The sequence below is a fragment of the Oryza brachyantha genome, chromosome 1 (assembly GCF_000231095.2).
Source record: "Oryza brachyantha chromosome 1, ObraRS2, whole genome shotgun sequence".
NCBI lineage: Eukaryota > Viridiplantae > Streptophyta > Magnoliopsida > Poales > Poaceae > Oryza > Oryza brachyantha.
In genome coordinates, this window is record NC_023163.2 from 29,252,151 (window position 1) to 29,270,685 (window position 18,535).

General features: G+C 40.8%; 1 protein-coding gene across 1 annotated transcript; it reads left to right on the forward strand.

Annotated features, from left to right (window-relative positions):
• Nucleotides 1–1,123: 1,123 nt before the first annotated feature.
• LOC102715806 (mitotic spindle checkpoint protein MAD1) lies at nucleotides 1,124–15,303 on the forward strand. The gene is made up of 26 exons (XM_015835063.2): nucleotides 1,124–1,346; nucleotides 2,426–2,713; nucleotides 3,055–3,154; nucleotides 3,451–3,611; nucleotides 3,826–4,023; nucleotides 4,102–4,194; nucleotides 4,396–4,518; nucleotides 5,498–5,745; nucleotides 5,865–6,036; nucleotides 6,963–7,049; nucleotides 7,142–7,345; nucleotides 8,145–8,307; nucleotides 8,603–8,690; nucleotides 8,772–8,841; nucleotides 9,338–9,466; nucleotides 9,545–9,583; nucleotides 10,413–10,497; nucleotides 10,570–10,649; nucleotides 12,073–12,288; nucleotides 12,446–12,510; nucleotides 12,614–12,804; nucleotides 13,020–13,280; nucleotides 13,768–13,855; nucleotides 13,953–14,078; nucleotides 14,190–14,299; nucleotides 14,861–15,303. Exons 2-26 carry the CDS (start codon nucleotides 2,498–2,500, stop codon nucleotides 15,007–15,009), a joined length of 3,462 nt encoding a protein of 1,153 aa, XP_015690549.1. The 5' UTR covers nucleotides 1,124–1,346; nucleotides 2,426–2,497; the 3' UTR covers nucleotides 15,010–15,303.
• The last annotated feature ends 3,232 nt before the right edge of the window (nucleotides 15,304–18,535 follow it).

The following is an 18,535-nucleotide window of genomic DNA, read 5'->3' on the forward strand; positions in this document are numbered from 1 at the left end:
GACAATTAGTCAGAGGCAAAAATATATAGTAGTAGAAATTTGAAGATTGATGGTACAGTAATACTCCACGAATACAATTTTTTCTGGACAAATTTGAATTCCACATGTGCACCAGGAGTACGACACTAAGACAGAACATCCCATTCCGGCTTTCTCCAACTAGCGTCCGCGTGGATTCAAATCAAATCTCTCTCTCTTTACCTCGTTCCAGTCTTCCCCTTTTAACCTCTCCGATCTCCCTGCGCTAGAACCCTAGCCCCTAGAAGGCTTCTAGAACCCACGAGTGCCCCGCCCTCCGGCGGAAGCCAGCGAGATGATTCTTCGGACTCCACCGTAGCGGAAGCATCACGCCGACTCCGACGTAGACGCCAACCTCAACCTCGACCTTGTCGCCGCCACCGCCAGCGTCCGGAGCCCCGTTTCCGACCGGCGCCTCGTGGTTTACAACCGTCCCACCGCCCTCGTAGCCGCTGGTGTCTCTGGTGAGGCCATTGATAACATGGTTTACACGTATCACTGCCGTCAGATGGTGAGATCCTTATGTCCTTATCTTCTATTGTTACGGTCTAGTCCGGTAGCCGGCGAAATCATGGAGTGACAACTAATTTAAGTGTTACCCTAAGTCTCTAACCGCGAGGTCCCATTTAGCTCCACGGTAGTCGGCGAAATCATGGAGTGACAACTAATTTAAGTGTTATCCCAAGTCTCTAACCGCGAGGTCCTATTTAGCTCCAGGCAGCCAGAAATTTGCTCTTCTTAGATCCATGCGACATCAAAATCTCTTCGAAGCAGTCTTAGGACATGTTTAGTTACCTGTACAAGGCTTGGCTTGTGTCTATCATGTAGAAAAATAGTTTTTTTTTTAGAGCGGACGGGATGAGAGCTAGGTCCAGCATATGGAAAAAAAAAAAACTCCTTAGCTAGGCTGAGCAGAAACGGTCCCGCTGCACCCGCCCGTGCAGCCCAAGACGCATTCGGTCATCTCCCTCGGCCTCACTTCTCTCCCCCTCGCTGCTTCGCTAGGGTTTGGGGCCTCCTGCGCGCGCTCGGGTTGTCCTCGCTGCGCTCGCCGCGCCGTCCTCCGCCGGTCGCTCTCCTCCGCCCGTCGCGCCCTCCTCCCCTCGTCGCCCTCCTCTGCCGCTCGCCATCCTCCGCCCCGCCCTCCTCCGGCCGTCGTCCTCCTCCGCCCTGACCTCCTCCGCTGCTCGCAATCCTCCGCCCTGCCCTCCTCTGGCCGTCGCCCTCCGCCGCCCCCTTCTCCTGCAGTCGCCCTCCTCCGCCCGTCGACCTCCGTCTGTCCCGCTGGTCGCCCTCCGTCTGTTGAAATCCTTTGCAGCCAAGTATTGGTGAGATATAAACATTAGTTTCCCTGTTTATTTTGTTGGGAAATTCCAAAGACCAAACATTCATTTGATTACATTGCCCAATTTTAACTGCAACAATGTAGGTCTGTTTGACGGGTTCTGTAGGCAAAGTACCAAAAGTATGGTATCATTTTTACTTTGACAGTTGACGACTAGAATTTAATATAAACTTTTGATTGGTTAGAAAAGATGACAGGTTTCCACATTCCAGGGTGTGGAAGTTAAGAACAATTTAAATCAAAACGCATTACCAAACAAATATCCGAAGATAGCTACTTTATGTTCCTGTCAACTGCTGGGCATATTATTGTAAATTGTCTCTATCTTATTATTTAGTTATACATAATCTGCGTAGATCAGCAAAATATTTGAGTGGGAGTGAAGAGATGTTGATTTGTTTTAGCCTTTTAGGTAGTCAGATCTCATTCTGAACATCATCTGTCATTTGATTACTGTACTAGAAGTATGTAACGTTGTATCATTTCCTTTTTCAACACATGAGATTTCAATTCTCACCTTTTAAGCCATAACTTACAGATTGCTTGATAATTGGTCATAGGACTTTGTATTTTAGGTATTGTCTCTGTTTTAAGGATTAATGTTGTTTCATTACTCCCTCGCTTATATCAAACTGTACTTTTGGCTGAGTACAGCTCCACACATTCTAATTACTGTACAGCTCCACACATTCTAATTTGTGATATTTGTTCATGTTTCTATTTTATCATATAAGAAAGTTATGCAACAAGTGTTGAGGTACAGTCCTCACCTATGAGTTCGAAAAATATATAAGAAGTTCATTTTATTAATTATATAAAGACTTTTTCAAATTAAAATTAATTTGAAAATTTATTCACTGCACAACAGTAAGCACTTCACATAAATTTTCATTGGAATGATTCATGCGGTAACCTTACCACTCAACACAAGAGGTGACTGAATTCAGGTCAAAATCATCCAACCAAACACCATCTTCTGGATACAGCATCCAGAGATCTTAGGTCATCTAGGATAAACTCATACAGACAACCAAATATAACCAATTGTATGACTTTAACCAGGTTGAGAGCAACCAGTCTAGAGGATACGGACCAGGTTGGGATCATACAAGTAACCAAACAGAAGCCAGCGAGATGATCCTCCGGACTCCACCGCAGCGGAAGCGTCGTGCCAACTCCGACGTAGACGCCGACATCGACCTCGACCTCGTCGCCGCCGCCGCCAACGTCCGGAGCCCCGTTTCTGACCGCCGCCTTGTGGTTTACGACCATCCCACCGCCCTCGTAGCCGCTGGCGTCCCTGGGGAGCCCATGGATGACATGGTCTGCACGTATCACTGCCGTCAAATGGTGAGATCCCCATGTCCTTTTATTCTATTGCTACGGTCTAGTCCGGTGGTCGGCGGAATCATGGAGTGTCAACTAATTTAAGTGTTACACCAAGTCTCCAACCGCGAGGTGCCATTTAGCTCCAGGCAGCCAGACATTTGCTATGCTTAGATCCATTGATTCCACGCATGCAACATCAATATCTCTTCGAAGCAGTCTTACTGAATATATCTCTGAAGCACCCTAACTATAGATGATGATTGGTCGATCTCTAAGGACTAAGGAAATGCCTGTGATTGTTGCTTATACCGGTGTACCAGATTGATATAGACAATTGTTTTTCTGGTGTGTAATTCTCGTAGGTGAAATCGGAATTTATGGTGGCACTGGACACTGCAGAGAAGCAAGTTCAGGAATATCGAGCCACACTCGATGCTCTAGAGGAACGATTATCCAAGAGTGGTATGTTGTTGTTTTCATATGCATGCCTTCCGATATTTAATTTGCTATATCTGTTGGGCAAGATACATTTATTTGTCACTGGAAGCATGCACACACTTCGTGCAGCAAACAATAGCATCTTCCAAGTTGTGTTAGTTCAATTTGCCAGCTGTGCAAAATAGGAATGACATATAGCAGTGATTCAGATTCACTGCCCTAAGCAATTCACTGTTAGAAATAGATTTTAGCATTATTATATTTGAAGCAATTGTATGCACATACTCAAAGGTAATGTAAACTATTATTTATTACTCCAGAGGATGAGAGGACAGCATGCCAGGACAAATTGAATTATGTTGAGCAAGAACTGGCAGCAACGAAAGGTCGGGAAAGTGCACTGCAAGAGCGACTGTTAAAGGAAGTGGGTGACTTTCATGAGCGTTACCGTGATCAAATCAAGAAGATAGGGGAACTTGAGGTATGCAATTCTCCTTTGACACGTGACTGTCATATCATCATATTGCTGGCAACTTGCCTTTCTGCTCCATTCAGTGACATTGTGTGGGTCTGGACACACACATAGGAACACTGATTGACATATAAGTGATGAGGCAAACATTCAGTTCATTGTTTTTGTTTTATCATATCTCTCCTTATCATTGGCATGACTAATGAAGGCCTTGGTGCTGCAGGCGCAGCTGCAAAAAGAGATTGATTCTCGAATTGCTGCTGAATCATTGTCAACATCTGCAAAGGAGTCAGTCAAGGAGTTGGAGGGGAATTTGCAGCGTTTGTCTGAAAAATCAGAAAGGGAGAAGAAAGCCCTTAAGAAGGAACTTTCATATTTGCAGGATGACACAAAATTATCTGTTTCTAAACTAAATGCTGAGGTCTGTATTGTCAAACTCCTGTGAACAATGATTTGTTACTAGATATTGGCTTATCTATTTGAAAATGTCTGATGATAGGTTGAAAGAATGAGACTCAAGGCACAAAACTCTGAGGATGAAGCAAAGTTGTTGAATGAACAGTTGGATGACTTGAAAAAGCAACTAGATGAGGTCAGCTTGTCTCTAGTTTGCATGCTTATCAGGACATTTTTCACTTTGCATATTTATTCTGTATAGTAAATATTTTTGTTCTCTCCCTGTTAAGAATGGGAGATCTCATTGGATCCTCCATCTCATCTACATTCTCTTTTTGATATCCTGGTGTTACATCCATATTCATTTAGTTTTTCCTGGTCTTTGGCTCTTTGCCAGAGTGTTCGCGAAAAGAATGAGATGGAACACAAGCTATTGAATTGCAGTGTTTTATCTGATCAACGTACTCCATCAGATGATAAGAAGTTGATAAAGCTTTTGCAGGAGGAGCTCCGGAATCATGTGAGTTATAAATTTGATCTCTCCCAGATAGGTTTTAGCTGATGCTCTCTGAATGGTTGAATTTTCTTGCTTTTTTCACACACTTCTGTACAATGCTTCTTTGAATACATGTTGCTTAATAAGGAAGTACCAGCTATTGATGACTGGTGGAGTCTTATGTAACCTATCAGTGTCTTGCTGATATCATAAGCTTACATCATTATTAGCAGTAGTTACCTGCATAGTATTATTACTGTGCCAGGTGTCCTAATGAAGTTGTATCCCCTGACACTGCAACATTGTTAGCACTAAGTACTCCCTCTGTTCCAAAATATAAGCATTTCTAGGTTGTTCAGCAGAGATTAACATTAAGGAGAAGACTTCAATGCTCAATAAATGAGGGATAGTTGGGGGGCGGAAGAATGGTCGAGGGTAAGATGGGAAGAAATTTGGGTGGGAAGTGATTGACAGGACAAACAGTACTATGAATAGTGCTAGAAGTGCATATTTATATCCACGGGTGGATAGTAATCCATGTCGGACATGACACACGACTCCTAATAGATAAAAAGAAATAACAAACTCTATTTGGACTCTATCTCTAATTCCTATTGAATACGACACAGTTTCCTAATAGATAAAAAGAAAACAAACAAGTCTCAATCGGACTCTAACTCTCTTAGAGATAAAGGAAAAATCCTAAACTAACTCTAATTAATAGATAAAATTATACCGCCATGCCTTGGTCTTTACGATTCCCTGTTGGATTCGAACTCCTCCGGATAAAATTTCCATCTGTGATTGCACCTTTCCTTATCCGAATCCAATAAGGAATTTTACCAAATTTTGGTGTTAACACAACCACACCTCCCTTCGCTCATTTTCAGTTTTATAGGCATACCTGAAGTTTTGTTTCTTATCTATTGTTATGTAGGCTGTCTGTGATGAACTATTGTCCAAAATCAATGACATTTTTACCTGTATGGTTCTGTACATTTAGGAAAAAGAAGTTGATGAAGCTAGAAGGCTGAAGTCTACCCACACGAATGCTGAGTTGCTTAAAGAAAAATTATTGGAGGAGCAGGGGCGCAGGGAGAGAGTAGAAAAGGAACTATCTAAGCTGCAGGAAATTGAAGCTAAAGCACAGAAGTTGGAACTTGAATTAGCAACATGCACAAGATTGCTCAGCAACATACCTGATGTATCTTCTTTTGGTGATATACCTCAAAAGATCTCAGATTTGCAGAAGTGCGTGTCCATTGTATTGGTTACAGTTTCAACTTCATGTGTCTGCTATAGGACTGCACTCAATTATATGTGCTTCATTATTTATGTAAGATTTATATGGTTATTTGAATTTTTAACAGGCAAGCATTGACAAATTTAAATAAAGTTGGTGAGGTAACATCACAGTTGAAAGAATTAAAGGTTGCTTTGGAATTCGCTGATCTTAGCAAGCAACGGGCAGAAGGTGAAGCAACCCTTGCCAAAGAGAGGGCTGAAAGCTCTACTAGGGAGGTCAAGCGGCTTGAACTTCTGGTAATGTTGTTTATTGCTATTTTTAGAATTACTACTGTGATGTCAATTTCTAGTTCTTTTTCCCCTTCAGCACAATGCTGTTTCACAGATCCACTTGTGGCACCATACACTTGTTCATATGTTGTTTACATGCTATGATAACTCTTCCTCTCTAATTACATTGATAACTCATCTATTATATATATAAAGTAATAGGAAAAAAAAAGCCACCACATTCACTCTCATGGGTTAGAAAATAATCCCACATTAATCAAATATCTGATTAGAAATACAATTTCAGAATTAAAAATAAAGAAAATAATAATAAAAAGGAGTCCATGTGTAAATACAGTTTAGAAAAACCCTCTGAGTCCATCTATAAATATAGTTTGGAAACATCTAAAATTCTGGTTAAAAAGAATCCGATTAGAAATACAATTTCGGAATTTAAAATAAAGAAAAATAATAAAAACGACTCCATGTGTAAATACAGTTTAGAAAAAATCCAAATTTCGGATTAAAAATTTCAAAATAATTAATATTGAGGGAAGAGTCCATCTATAAATACAGTTTGGAAGCATCTAAAATTCCTGTTAAAAATAAGTAAAATTATAAGAAAGAGTCAACATATAAATACAATTTAGAAATATCTAAAATTTGATTACAAATTAAATATTATGCAAAAAAGAGTTAAATATTGTGCAAAAAAGAGTTTATGTACAAATTCAATTTAGAATACAGGTAAATGAGGTTCCATGCAAAAATATAATTTAGAAAAATTTAAATTGGAACTAACAATTAAAAAATAATTATTATCAAGACGAGACCCTATATAGATACAATTTATAACGATGCTAGTCACGCAATATGTTCGGGGCACCTTGCTAGTTCTTTGATATGCGAAGACTTCATGTTGTCATTCGATTTGCGGTTTGTTTCCTGAACAGCTTGCTGTTGTAAGTGAAGAAAGGGATAGATTAAGAAAGGACCATGCGATGTCAAAATCTAGGGATGGAGATGATGCATCATCAAAGGTTTGTGATTTTTTAAATAAAATTGACGGTTTTGTGCTTTTACTACTTTTCATTATGGAATGTGGAATATTTATTCTGAGGTGACAATGCAGAATATGGAATCAGATCTATCTCGAATGGAAAAGGTAGTAAGGGAACTGGAGGACACCATACGTGACCAAAGAGAGTTAATTAATCAACAGCACACTGAGCTCAATTTGATGAATGAAAAATTGAGCATTGAATCAAGAAAAGCAAAATCATTAGAGCGAGATGGAGATCAATTACGCTCACAGGTGGCTTTACTTGAGTCAAAGGTAAGGGCTGAGATAAACTATCAAAATGGTATCTACATATGCTCATTCTGTTATTTAGAGTAGTTTCATTCGAAAAGACATCCTAATGTCACATTTTTATCATGATCCCTCTTTGCTTTGTACTGCTTAGTATCTGTCTGTGGAATATCTTGAGTTTGGATCAATTGTTCCTAGCCAGGCAACCTTTATTTATTTATTCATTCGCAAGCAAGCTATCAGAACTTTGGCTCCATTTATAGAGTGTAATAATAAGGTAGCATGTGTATCATCTATCTTCTCTTACTAGCATATAGCCCATGCGTTGCAACTGAATTTTGTTAAAAAATATCATTAGCATGTTATTAAAGTAGAGTTAACAAAAGTGGTATATGTTTCAGTTATTTTTTCTTTCAAAAAATAGGAGGGAGTTGATGGTGGGGTAGGTGGCAGATTCACCACCACCCACCACCGCCACCGCTACTCTTTATAGGAGTATAGATGAGATGGTGTGAGCTACTGGATGGGATGCTTCTATCATCCTGCTTCCTGTGAGAAGCATTATTGGCGCCATTAAATTCCTTGGAACTTCAAATGAAGCATGGGTGAATGTTTTTGTGCTTAGTTTCTGTTGTGTTCATATGTTGAGAGTTACCATTTGCTACTAGTGCAGTGATGCATTTTTGGAGTCTCAAGCGAACAAATCTTCTTTCAACACAGTTGTTTTTCACAAGTGTCAGAAATGATGCTGTAAACAATACTAATTTAGGTTTTGATTAAAACCATGCTTATGTATCTTGAATGTTCTTGCTATATTTGACAGTTGGGTCATGGGGATTACTCTGCCTCTAGCACAAAAGTATTGCGTATGGTAAATACTCTTGCAGTGGACAATGAAGCAAAGCAGACTATAGAGGCATTGCAAGCTGAATTGAAGAAAACAAAAGAGAGGCTACAAGCAGTTGAAGAACTAAAAGGACAAACTGGTGAGTAGTTTTATTCACCTCTATGTCCTAGTGATAATGTTCACATTTTTGGGTTTTTTGGTTTGTTGTTTGCTTAGCATTTGATGGTTTGAAACTGTCATAGAGTTATTATTTTAAGGGTTGTAGCCTGTAGCATGCATTAATCAGTAGTCACCTTATTTCCTCATCTTTTTTTTTATTATTCAACAATTTCTGATAATTGTTTTATTTTGCCATTAGTTGCATAGTCTAGCAAGATGTGAGAATCCTCAGATCTAAACACTAAAGTTTAAACAGAATATTTGTTTTACTGCAGATGTTGGAACCGTGGTTGATGCAAATATTGCTGAAAAGCTAGCACAGCTTAAAAATCAAATTGCCACCCTAGAGAAACGTGAAGAAAGGTATCTGCTTTATATTGTTTATGTTATAAGCTTCTTTAATACCGATTTGTTAGAAATGACCTTACACTTAGTTTGAAACAGATATAAGGCAGTATTTGCAGAGAGAATCTCAGTTTTCCGAAAGGCTTGCTGCTCACTCTTTGGTTATAAGGTAAATAGTTAATATAACACCTACAGCAGGTCAAGTCTCTATTTATTACTGCTATCCATGCATTCCCTACCTCTTTTTTATAGAGCTGAGGCATTCATATTGGCATCTTAGGAATCCCTGTATGCATTAGTATGCCAAGTCAATGTCTTGCGATTTCATCCAGTTGTGAACCTCTTGAACCCAAATTAAAATAAGCTAGTGGGATCTTGAGAAAGGATGTTGAGCCAGATCCTGGTGTTTAAAGGTAAGGTTTAAAGAATAGTACATCAGTATTAGTTTTGTGGAGATGGTTAGTTTTAAACCTCTCGATCACGCTGCCTGTCTGTTTGGATGGAAATTTCTGATTGCCTTCAATTGCTGGCAGTGCATTTGTAATGCTTGTTTCAGATAACCATGCTCACCATTTTCTAGCTTCAAAATTTTGTTTGATTTTGTTCTCATGTCCTGTTTAACATCAATACTATATAACGTAATCTTTTCAATTTTATGGTTTTAGATTGTGATGAATGATCAGCAACAGTCAAATGGGATCCCTGTAACACGTTTTATTCTGCAATCAGTTTACGCCCAAAGTGATGATGAGAAGCTTGAGTTTGACTATGAATCTGGAAGCACCAATATTGTGGTAGGTTTATTACATTGCTGAAATGATCATTTCTATAATTTAAGGGGATATTATTTGATGTTATTAATGTATGTACAGGTCAATGACTACACTTCTCAACATGAGATTCCTCAGCAGGTATTCAATTTATTGGTATCATTTGACTGCATTTCTTTTTTCTGAAGCATCGATCAAATAACAAAACATTGTTAATGTTACAGATTACTAGCTTAACCCCGTGCTTTGCTACGGACAAGAAAATATATTATAATATTGCCTAAAATAAATAAAAATGCATTTCCATGAAATGTGTTGCCCATCTTTTTTCTTTAGGAAATATTCAACTTAATTTGGTTTTATATGTAGCTATCTTTTTGGATTTGATTGTTTCTTAATATTAAGAAGTTCAAGGGCTATTTTGCAATTATCATAACGAGTAAGTGGGGTGGCAGATTCACTGCCACCTCCGCAACCTTCTTTTAGAGTATATAATATATATTGAGTCTAAAGAAGGAAAGTGTGGAAATAATGTTATTTAATCTTGTTTAATATGATGGTTATTTGTGTTCTCAAAATTTCCATGTCTAAGTGGTGTGTTGCATAAACATCATAGTCTGTTTGGTGTCTTGGTTACTTGTGTTAGGATGCAATAGATAAACCGCAGTGACTAGATAGGTGTACATTCACCCCTTCTTTTTTTACATAATGGATATCAATCCCTACATCCATGTGGGTTGTGCGCAGCCAAGGTAGGTGTACATCTCACATTTTATTTAAGGCATATCTCTTGGGGTGCTCACTGCTCAACAGTAACGAGATGTTTCTAAGTAATTAGAATGCCTTACACATTTTCTGGGACAAACATTTGGTCTGGATCAGCAGCAAATTATGGAGCTGTTTTTAATTTTGTGTTGGACCTCTTGTTGGTTTTAATGCCTCTGAATCTGATGTAACTTTACCTTTTCAGGTCGATATTTTCATAAGAAAAATGAATTCCATCCCAGCCTTCACAGCTAACCTGACAATGGAATCCTTCAACAAGAGAAGTATCTGTTGAAGACAAAAATTCAGTGGAAAATTATATTGTTGGATTTTGTGGGTATGCTTTCACCGACTCAAGGAAGATGGAAAATATATTCCTTTTGCAAGCACTCAGGGCTTGTTTCTTTCTGATACACTTATCAGTTCATCACAGCTTCTCAAGGTAACTGGAGGTCTCCAAATTGATATGCTGGGCAGCACAGGACCGTGATCAAGCAGGCTCCAAGAATTATTTATCAAGGTTGTCCCACCCTTTCCATATCCTCGTGTACTTCGGTGCAATATGAATTACGGTTTTATGAGTTACATGATTCATTCAAATGCCAACTAAGGAGTACGGCGTGTTAGTAGAGAGTTGATGGCGAGCTGTCACGTGGATTCATTTTTGTTTTGATTTTTGACGAGAAAGTATATAGGAATGTGAACGTTACTTGCACCGTGGCCTGGAGTGAAGCCTGAGCTTTGTAAACTGTAGCGAACTATCATATGTAACTGAGACCGTTTCGCCACCATCTCTTAGGCCATTCTTAATGCAAGTTTCATAGACATAATTATCTAGAGTGACATGTCATCTAAAAAGTTTGAAACTAGGATAAAACATACTCTCTCAATGCATAGTTTTATCTATTGTTTTTTTTCTAAGTTATATGCAAGGCACAAGTTGTTTATGTAACAGTGTATAGAAGGTTTTATCTCCATAAAACTCATTTCATCTCTCTTCATTAATACTGTCATATTATCAAATTACACCTTATTTATTGTCCATGAAACTCTCATTGAGATTGGCCTTAGTTAACTTATCTCTTCTCGTTTTCTGCGCGTATGCTTCTCGAACCGTTAGACGCTATATTTTTTTAAAAAAAATTCTATAGAAAAGTTGTTTAAAAAATCATATTAATTTATATTATATTTTTTTAATAATTTATAATTAAATGTACTAGATTAGTTAACTTATTCTCCCTATGTCGCCTGAGCCATGTCTATTATTACGACAAGCCATGATTGGTTTTCTTGACATGCAGTCATAACCTGATGCACGCAACGCGTAGATCCCAGCCGAAAGCAGTTAACTATGCTGTAACTTTACCCCCAATTCCTCTGCATTCTCTGGGCTAGATCGATCCATGATTGGTCCATACGCCGGTGGAAGTGGAACCGACGTACGATCGGCACACGTAAATTCGTTGTTGTCATGCACCAGCTCTCTCATGGCATCTTTCACACGCTCAGCATGAGGCGCCTCACACGAAATGGCCGCCCAAACCGAACCGAACCCCGCGCGGTGCAAGCGCAAGCGGCCGTGGCTGGCAGATAACCGGCGCGTTTTGCTCGCTCGCCGGCAAATAAATCGCGTCGGCCTCCGGCTGCTCTTCGCGTTCTAGCACAGAAATCCAAGTGCTACGTACGTACTGTGCCGGTAGCTAGCCAGCTAGCTACCCCTTAGCGACAATCTCCCATTGAGCTCTTGCAAAATGATGGTCTGTGATTGGCACTGCCAAGTGATTAAGCTGTAGTTAGTATTGTTTAATATATTTTTGGGGGTGAAATATCATACGGAATGGCTGAAGTGAATTTCTTTCTTGTAGGCGCTGACGACGCCGGAGCGGCAGCCGCAGCCGGAGAAGAAGCCGCCAAGGACGAGGGCGCCGCTGCCGGGGAAGGCCGTGGTCGCGCTGTGCGTGGCGAGCTTCCTCGTGGGCTTGCTGCTCAGCGGCCGGGCGCCGATGCTGCTACTACCGACGGGCTCGTCGCCGCCGGTGAGCAACTACAAGACCCCCTCTGGCTGCGAGATGAAACGCGCTGTGAGTATATATACAGACTCCAAACTGGTGTGTAATTTCAGTAGCTTCTACAACAATGGTGGCATGCATGGCGACTGATGAGCTTGCTTTCTTTGGCACGTACACACAATACCTCTTCTTTTTCATCTGAAACAACTCTGCAAAAAAAATCTGTCAGAAGCTAGGCGAGAGCAATCCAACGGACATCATGAACGATGTGTCGAGGACTCACCACGCGATCCAGTAAGCATCTGTCCTTCGAATCAACGACGCCGTGCACGAATCCGAATCACGTACACACACGTATCTCATGTGAGCGCAACGGTGAAACACTGTGAGCTCCTAGGTCCCTGGACAAGGCGGTGTCTTCCCTGGAGATAGAGCTAGCCGTGGAGCGCGCGAGGAGCAGCGCCGCCGGCGCCGGCGCGGCCGTCTCATCCATGGTGCCGCAGAAGGCCTTCGTCGTGATCGGCATCAACACCGCCTTCAGCAGCAAGAAGCGCCGCGACTCCCTCCGCGACACCTGGGTCCCCAGAGGTTAAATTTACAAGATTTTTATACGGCACAGTTTTAAAGTTTTCTTCAACTTAGCTTCCTTTTTAACATTAACATTTAAATCATTAAGAACATAAGTATAAAAATTTTAACAATAAGCTACTTTTAATCGCTAATATTACATCGTTTGGCGTATAATCTGGTCTTGGCCAATGGACGAGAGGCGTAATGTTGCAGTATGTTTTTTTTTTTTGCAGGGGAGAAGCTGAGGAGGCTGGAGAAGGAGAAGGGGGTCGTGATCCGGTTCGTGATCGGGCGCAGCTGCGCGGCGGGCGACGGGGCGCTGGACCGCGCGGTGGACGCGGAGGAGGCGGAGACCAACGACTTCCTGCGGCTGGATCACGTGGAGGGCTACCACGAGCTATCCTCCAAGACAAGGATCTACTTCACCGCCGCCGTCGCCACCTGGGACGCCGACTTCTACGTCAAGGTCGACGACGACGTCCACGTCAACCTTGGTACATGCAAACACAAATACATCGTCGCTTCCATCTTTCTGCTTTTGATTATACAGAGTCAAAATTTTAATTTAGAGCAAGTTCAATAGTATAGCCAACTACTAGCTCCAATTCATACAATAGTTATCTACAAAACAAATACTATCATGTCTCACGTATCATACACACACTATCTAGGAGCCCGTACTGTAGCTGGCTATAAATTATAAATTAGTAGCTCATCTCTCTTTTCTCTCCCCTATTATCTCTTTAAAATATACTTATAGCTAGCTTATTATAGCCAGCTATCGTACCTGCTCTTAGAGTTAGGTTTAGGGTTTTTATCGTAACTTATTTTTCAGACTTAACTTTTATATTACTAAGAACAAATATAAAAGTTTTATTTATAAATTATTTTTAATAAGTATATCCTAAAAAAACCATGTAATCACCCGCCATGAATACTAAGTAATTTAAAGTCCTTGAAATGAACAAATTTGCATTGCAGGGATGCTGACGAGTAGGCTGGCCAAGTACAGGACCCGGCCGAGGGTGTACGTCGGCTGCATGAAGTCCGGACCTGTTCTGTCGCAGAAGTGAGCAAAACGAAAATCTTCTGCCGAGGTCACTGGGATTTCGTTGATAACCTGATATATACACGATTTTTTCGGTGCTTCTTTTTTGTTGTTGCAGAGGAGTGAAGTACCACGAGCCGGAGTACTGGAAGTTCGGGGACGAGGGGAACAAGTACTTCCGCCACGCCACGGGCCAAATCTACGCCGTTTCCAAGGATCTTGCCGCCTACATCTCCATCAACCAGTACGTACATACGCCCATCGGTTCTAACGCATCCACTCTGAAAATGAACCGAGCCGCGTGTCTGAAAACTGTGATGCGATGCGATGGACTCCTGGGGTGTCCCGTCCCTAGGCCGATCCTGCACAGGTTCGCGAACGAGGACGTCTCCCTCGGCGCGTGGCTCATCGGGCTCGAGGTCGAGCACGTCGACGACCGCAGCATGTGCTGCGCCACGCCTCCAGGTCAGTATAAATCTCACTTCTCACTTTCTCAGCCATTGATTCCTTTCGTTATCATGTCTTCCTATAAGTTCAGAATTGAATCCCTGGGTGCACAAAAAACGGTACGATGAATTAGTATACGGCTAATTATATTAGTTAAAAACTTAAAAACTAATTAGTACTAGATCCGTTCTAAAATATAATGCACAACCACTTTACTACTATGTTTCAAAATATAATGCGCGTGTTAATTATATTGCTACATGCATTGGTAAAATAATAAACTAAAACAAAAATAGATAGCATGTATTGGCTGATTTGTGCTAATTAAAGGTATGATTAAATGTTTTTTTGTCTTTGTATATAACGTGGTTGTGTCTTATATTTTGGAACGGAGGAAGTATGATTTTTAAAAACAACTTTCATATAGAAATTAAAAAATAACATTTAATTATTTAAAAAATATGCGAGTTCTTTTTTCGTATAGAAATTAAAAACAGCTTTCATATAGAAATTAAACAAGAATCGTTTTTTTTTTCGTTTTGTTTCGTTCTGATCGTTCGTTGCACTTTCCACTGACAGATTGCGAGTGGAAGAAGCGAGCCGGGAACGTGTGCGTGGCGTCGTTCGATTGGTCGTGCAGTGGGGTCTGCAAGTCAGTGGACAGGATGAAGCACATCCACAAGGCCTGCGGCGAAGGACAGGGTGCAATCTGGAGCGTCGCCACGTGATAAACCATCAAGTTTACATCGCAAGCATTAATCTTTGGTTTACGATGGTGAAAAGCAGCAGGCGACGAGATAGATTATTTTTATTTTTTTTCCAACTCTTGACAAGTCGACGCATGAATGATCAATTGTTTGAAATGCTTTAGAAAGGGAGCCAGCCACGTAGAATGCATGAATGCGATCTGTGGAAAATGGAAATGGGAAGGCTTTAGCATTATCCCAGATGCTTCACTTGTTAAGACTTTTTATTATTACTATCCGTGCATTGTTAATCATGAATCCTTCTGCTTTCTGGAAGCTCGTTTAGAACGTACGGATTTTGTGTGGTTAGTTCAATTCTTGTAAAAATCTTCTATAGTTTCTTTATTTCTCAGATGAGGCCTGAATGCAGCCGTGAGATGTAATTAACCCTCAAGCTTAAGAAAAAGAACAATGCAGAAGGAACTTCCAAATGAATTAAGATTGTGTTGAACTAACACAATCGGCTAAATATTAAGGTTAATTCTTATGGAGGTATCAACTAAAACATTCTAACAGGCTTAAACCAACAAACTAAAACAATGAGGTATCAACTCAAACCTCCTTCACAGCAAATAGAACTCAATTGGATATTTGAAGAATTTTCAATATATCATGTTGAATTTCATTCCATGGAATAACACCATGGGTATGGTTTGGAGGGCTATCTATCAATCACACTCAATTTATTAAAATCGTAGTACAGATATATCTACGCTTTTGTTACTGAAAATATATAAAGATTAGATGATAAACTTATATATAAAACATTTTTTAGAAGTCATATTGGTTAGTAGTTCAGCAAGCATGTGCTCAGAAGTAGATAAAAAATCTAACAAATTATCATCAACATAGTTCTCATTAATGAATATAGCACAAAAGGGTTGAGAATATCAACAGATAATGCGGTAACCGCGTTTACCGTGGAGTTTACCGTGGAGGTAGAGGTGGGACTTAGGTCGTGCCATGCTAGGCCTGGCCCGACCCATCGTGCTTCGTGCCAAATTAGTCGTGTTGGCCCGGCCCGACTTGCTCATCGTGCCGTGTCGTGCTGGCACGTGTGGGTGATGCCATGGCCCAAACACGGCCCAAAAGCATGTCGTGCCTGTTTGGACCGTGCGGGCCCAATACTGGTTGTCTGGTCTGCTGCTAAATTGTCATGTCATATTATGGTGGCCCATGCATCAAAAGCATTAAGCCACCAATGTTGTGGCGTGTCGAAGTACTGAACTAGACAAATCACCCGATCAACAATGCCTGTGAGATAGGCATGTCGTGTCGCACATGGATATGTCGTTGACATGACCAATGACCTAAACAAAATCGACCTATAGTGGAAGCACGGACCAGAAAGAAAATCGATCTGGTGTGAATATTTTGTGTCTCTTTTGGGCTGTGCCGGCCCAAGCACGACCCAATAATCGTGTCGTGTCGTGCCGCCCGACGTGCTTGTGTTTCAGGCCTAAGCTCGAGCAATCGGCCCAGCCCAATTCGCGTTGGGCCATGTCGTGCTTTCTGTCATACCAGGCCAGCGTGCCTTGGGCCAGTCCATGAAAACACGGCCCAATTCCCACCTCTACGTGGAGGTATGTTAGTGGCATCCATGTGATAACCTTGCCATATTCAAATAAATTATAAAAATATTCTAACGTTTACTAAACATTATTCATTTTTAAGGCTTGATATGGCTATCATATGCACAACTGGGATGCGATAACCCGATATTAGATGATATAGCAAAACATGGTGATGGAGAGTACTCCCTCCGTCCCAGATTATAAGGGATTTTGACTTTCTGTTTATAATCTTTGACTACCCGTCTTATTAAAAAAATTGAAAGTATTATTTATTTTGTTTATTATTAAAAGTAGTTTAAGTATTACTTATAAATTTGTATATTTGCACTAAATTTTTGAATAAGACGAATGTCAAAAAAATGATAATTGAATAGTCAAAATCCTCTATATTAGACCGAGGTAGTATTTTACATGTAAAACCATCAGACAACCCCGCCATCTATAGAAGAGTGACAAGACAACGGACACTTAAGGACATTCCCAACCCATGATACTAGATATGGTTTCTATAAACTTCCCATCATCAAGAAACTAGTACTAGACACTACTTTTCCAATGCAAACATCACTATTTCACACTTAAATTTAATGCTACTTATCTCACATGATATCTTGGATATTGTGTAAAAACCATGTCTCATGCAAGACATGATTTTATTCTCTTTCCTTATTTATTCATTTGCCACATCATTTTTCATCCTACGTGGCAACTTATTTAATGCTATGGACACCATCCTAGTCATTGGGTTGGGAATGCCCTAAGGCCCTGTTTAGTTTCCAATTTTTTTTCCCAAAAGCATAACATCGAATCTTTGGACACTTAAATGAAGCATTAAATATACATGAACATTAAAACTAATTACACAATTATGGAGAAATCGTGAGACGAATCTTTTGAGTCTAATTAGGACATGATTAGCCATAAGTGCTATAGTAACCAACATGTGCTAATGACGGAATAATTAGACTCAAAAGATTCGTCTCGCGGTTTTCAGGCAGAATCTAAAATTTGTTTTTTCATTAGGTCCAAAAACCCCTTCCGACGTTCGATCAAACGTTCGGTATGATGTTTTTGCCAAAAATTTTTGGCAATTAAACGCCTTCTAAAACTGCTAGCCATCTGATTGAAAACCCAGGGGCAAGATCGGCATGGCAGGTGAGACAGTGACCCATCATCATTAGTGCGTAATTAACGGTTTAGATGATCCGAATCCGGAGTTCCAGACGCTGCCGCCGTGGCCTACTCCACTCCGAGGCGTGGGCCCCACCACCACGTCATTAATGAAGACGCCGCACCCCCCTCTCTCTACCCGTCGGCCGTCTGGCGATTTCCCGTCCCCTCAAACCCGGTCCCAGAAAAAGAAGGCATCAAATCCCTATCCTGACGGATCAACAAAAGCCTATTATAATTATCCGACGCGAGAGAGCCGTCGTGGAATTAGATTAGCATTATATAATTATTATTATTAGTATTATCAACCCCGGGCTGACGGCCACGTGTCCCTCCACATTTAGGCGCGAATTGGGGGGAGGAGTGGAGGGGGAAGCGCGGGCCGGCCGGAAGGAAAGCCGGAAGTTTTGGTCGCGCCTCGCGCGATCGACTGGACGCCCCGGCTTCGCGTTTTGGGGGGCGGTTTCGTCCTTCGCTTGGCCGCGTTTCCATATTTGCCCCTCAGCGTTTGATTCCTTCGTTGCCGTTCTGCTGGGATCCTCTGCCGTTCTGCTCTGGTTGCTGCAGAGTACTGGAGTCGAGCGGTGTGCTACTGACAGCCAATGTGCTAGTAGTACCATACATTTCTGTGCGGTCTCGTTCCTATCCTATTCATGTTCTACATAATTTAAGTACATAGAAAAAAATCTTTTTACACTATGAGATTAAATTATAAAGTTTGGCGTGAAATTATTCCCTCTATCCCAAAATAATATTACTTTTCA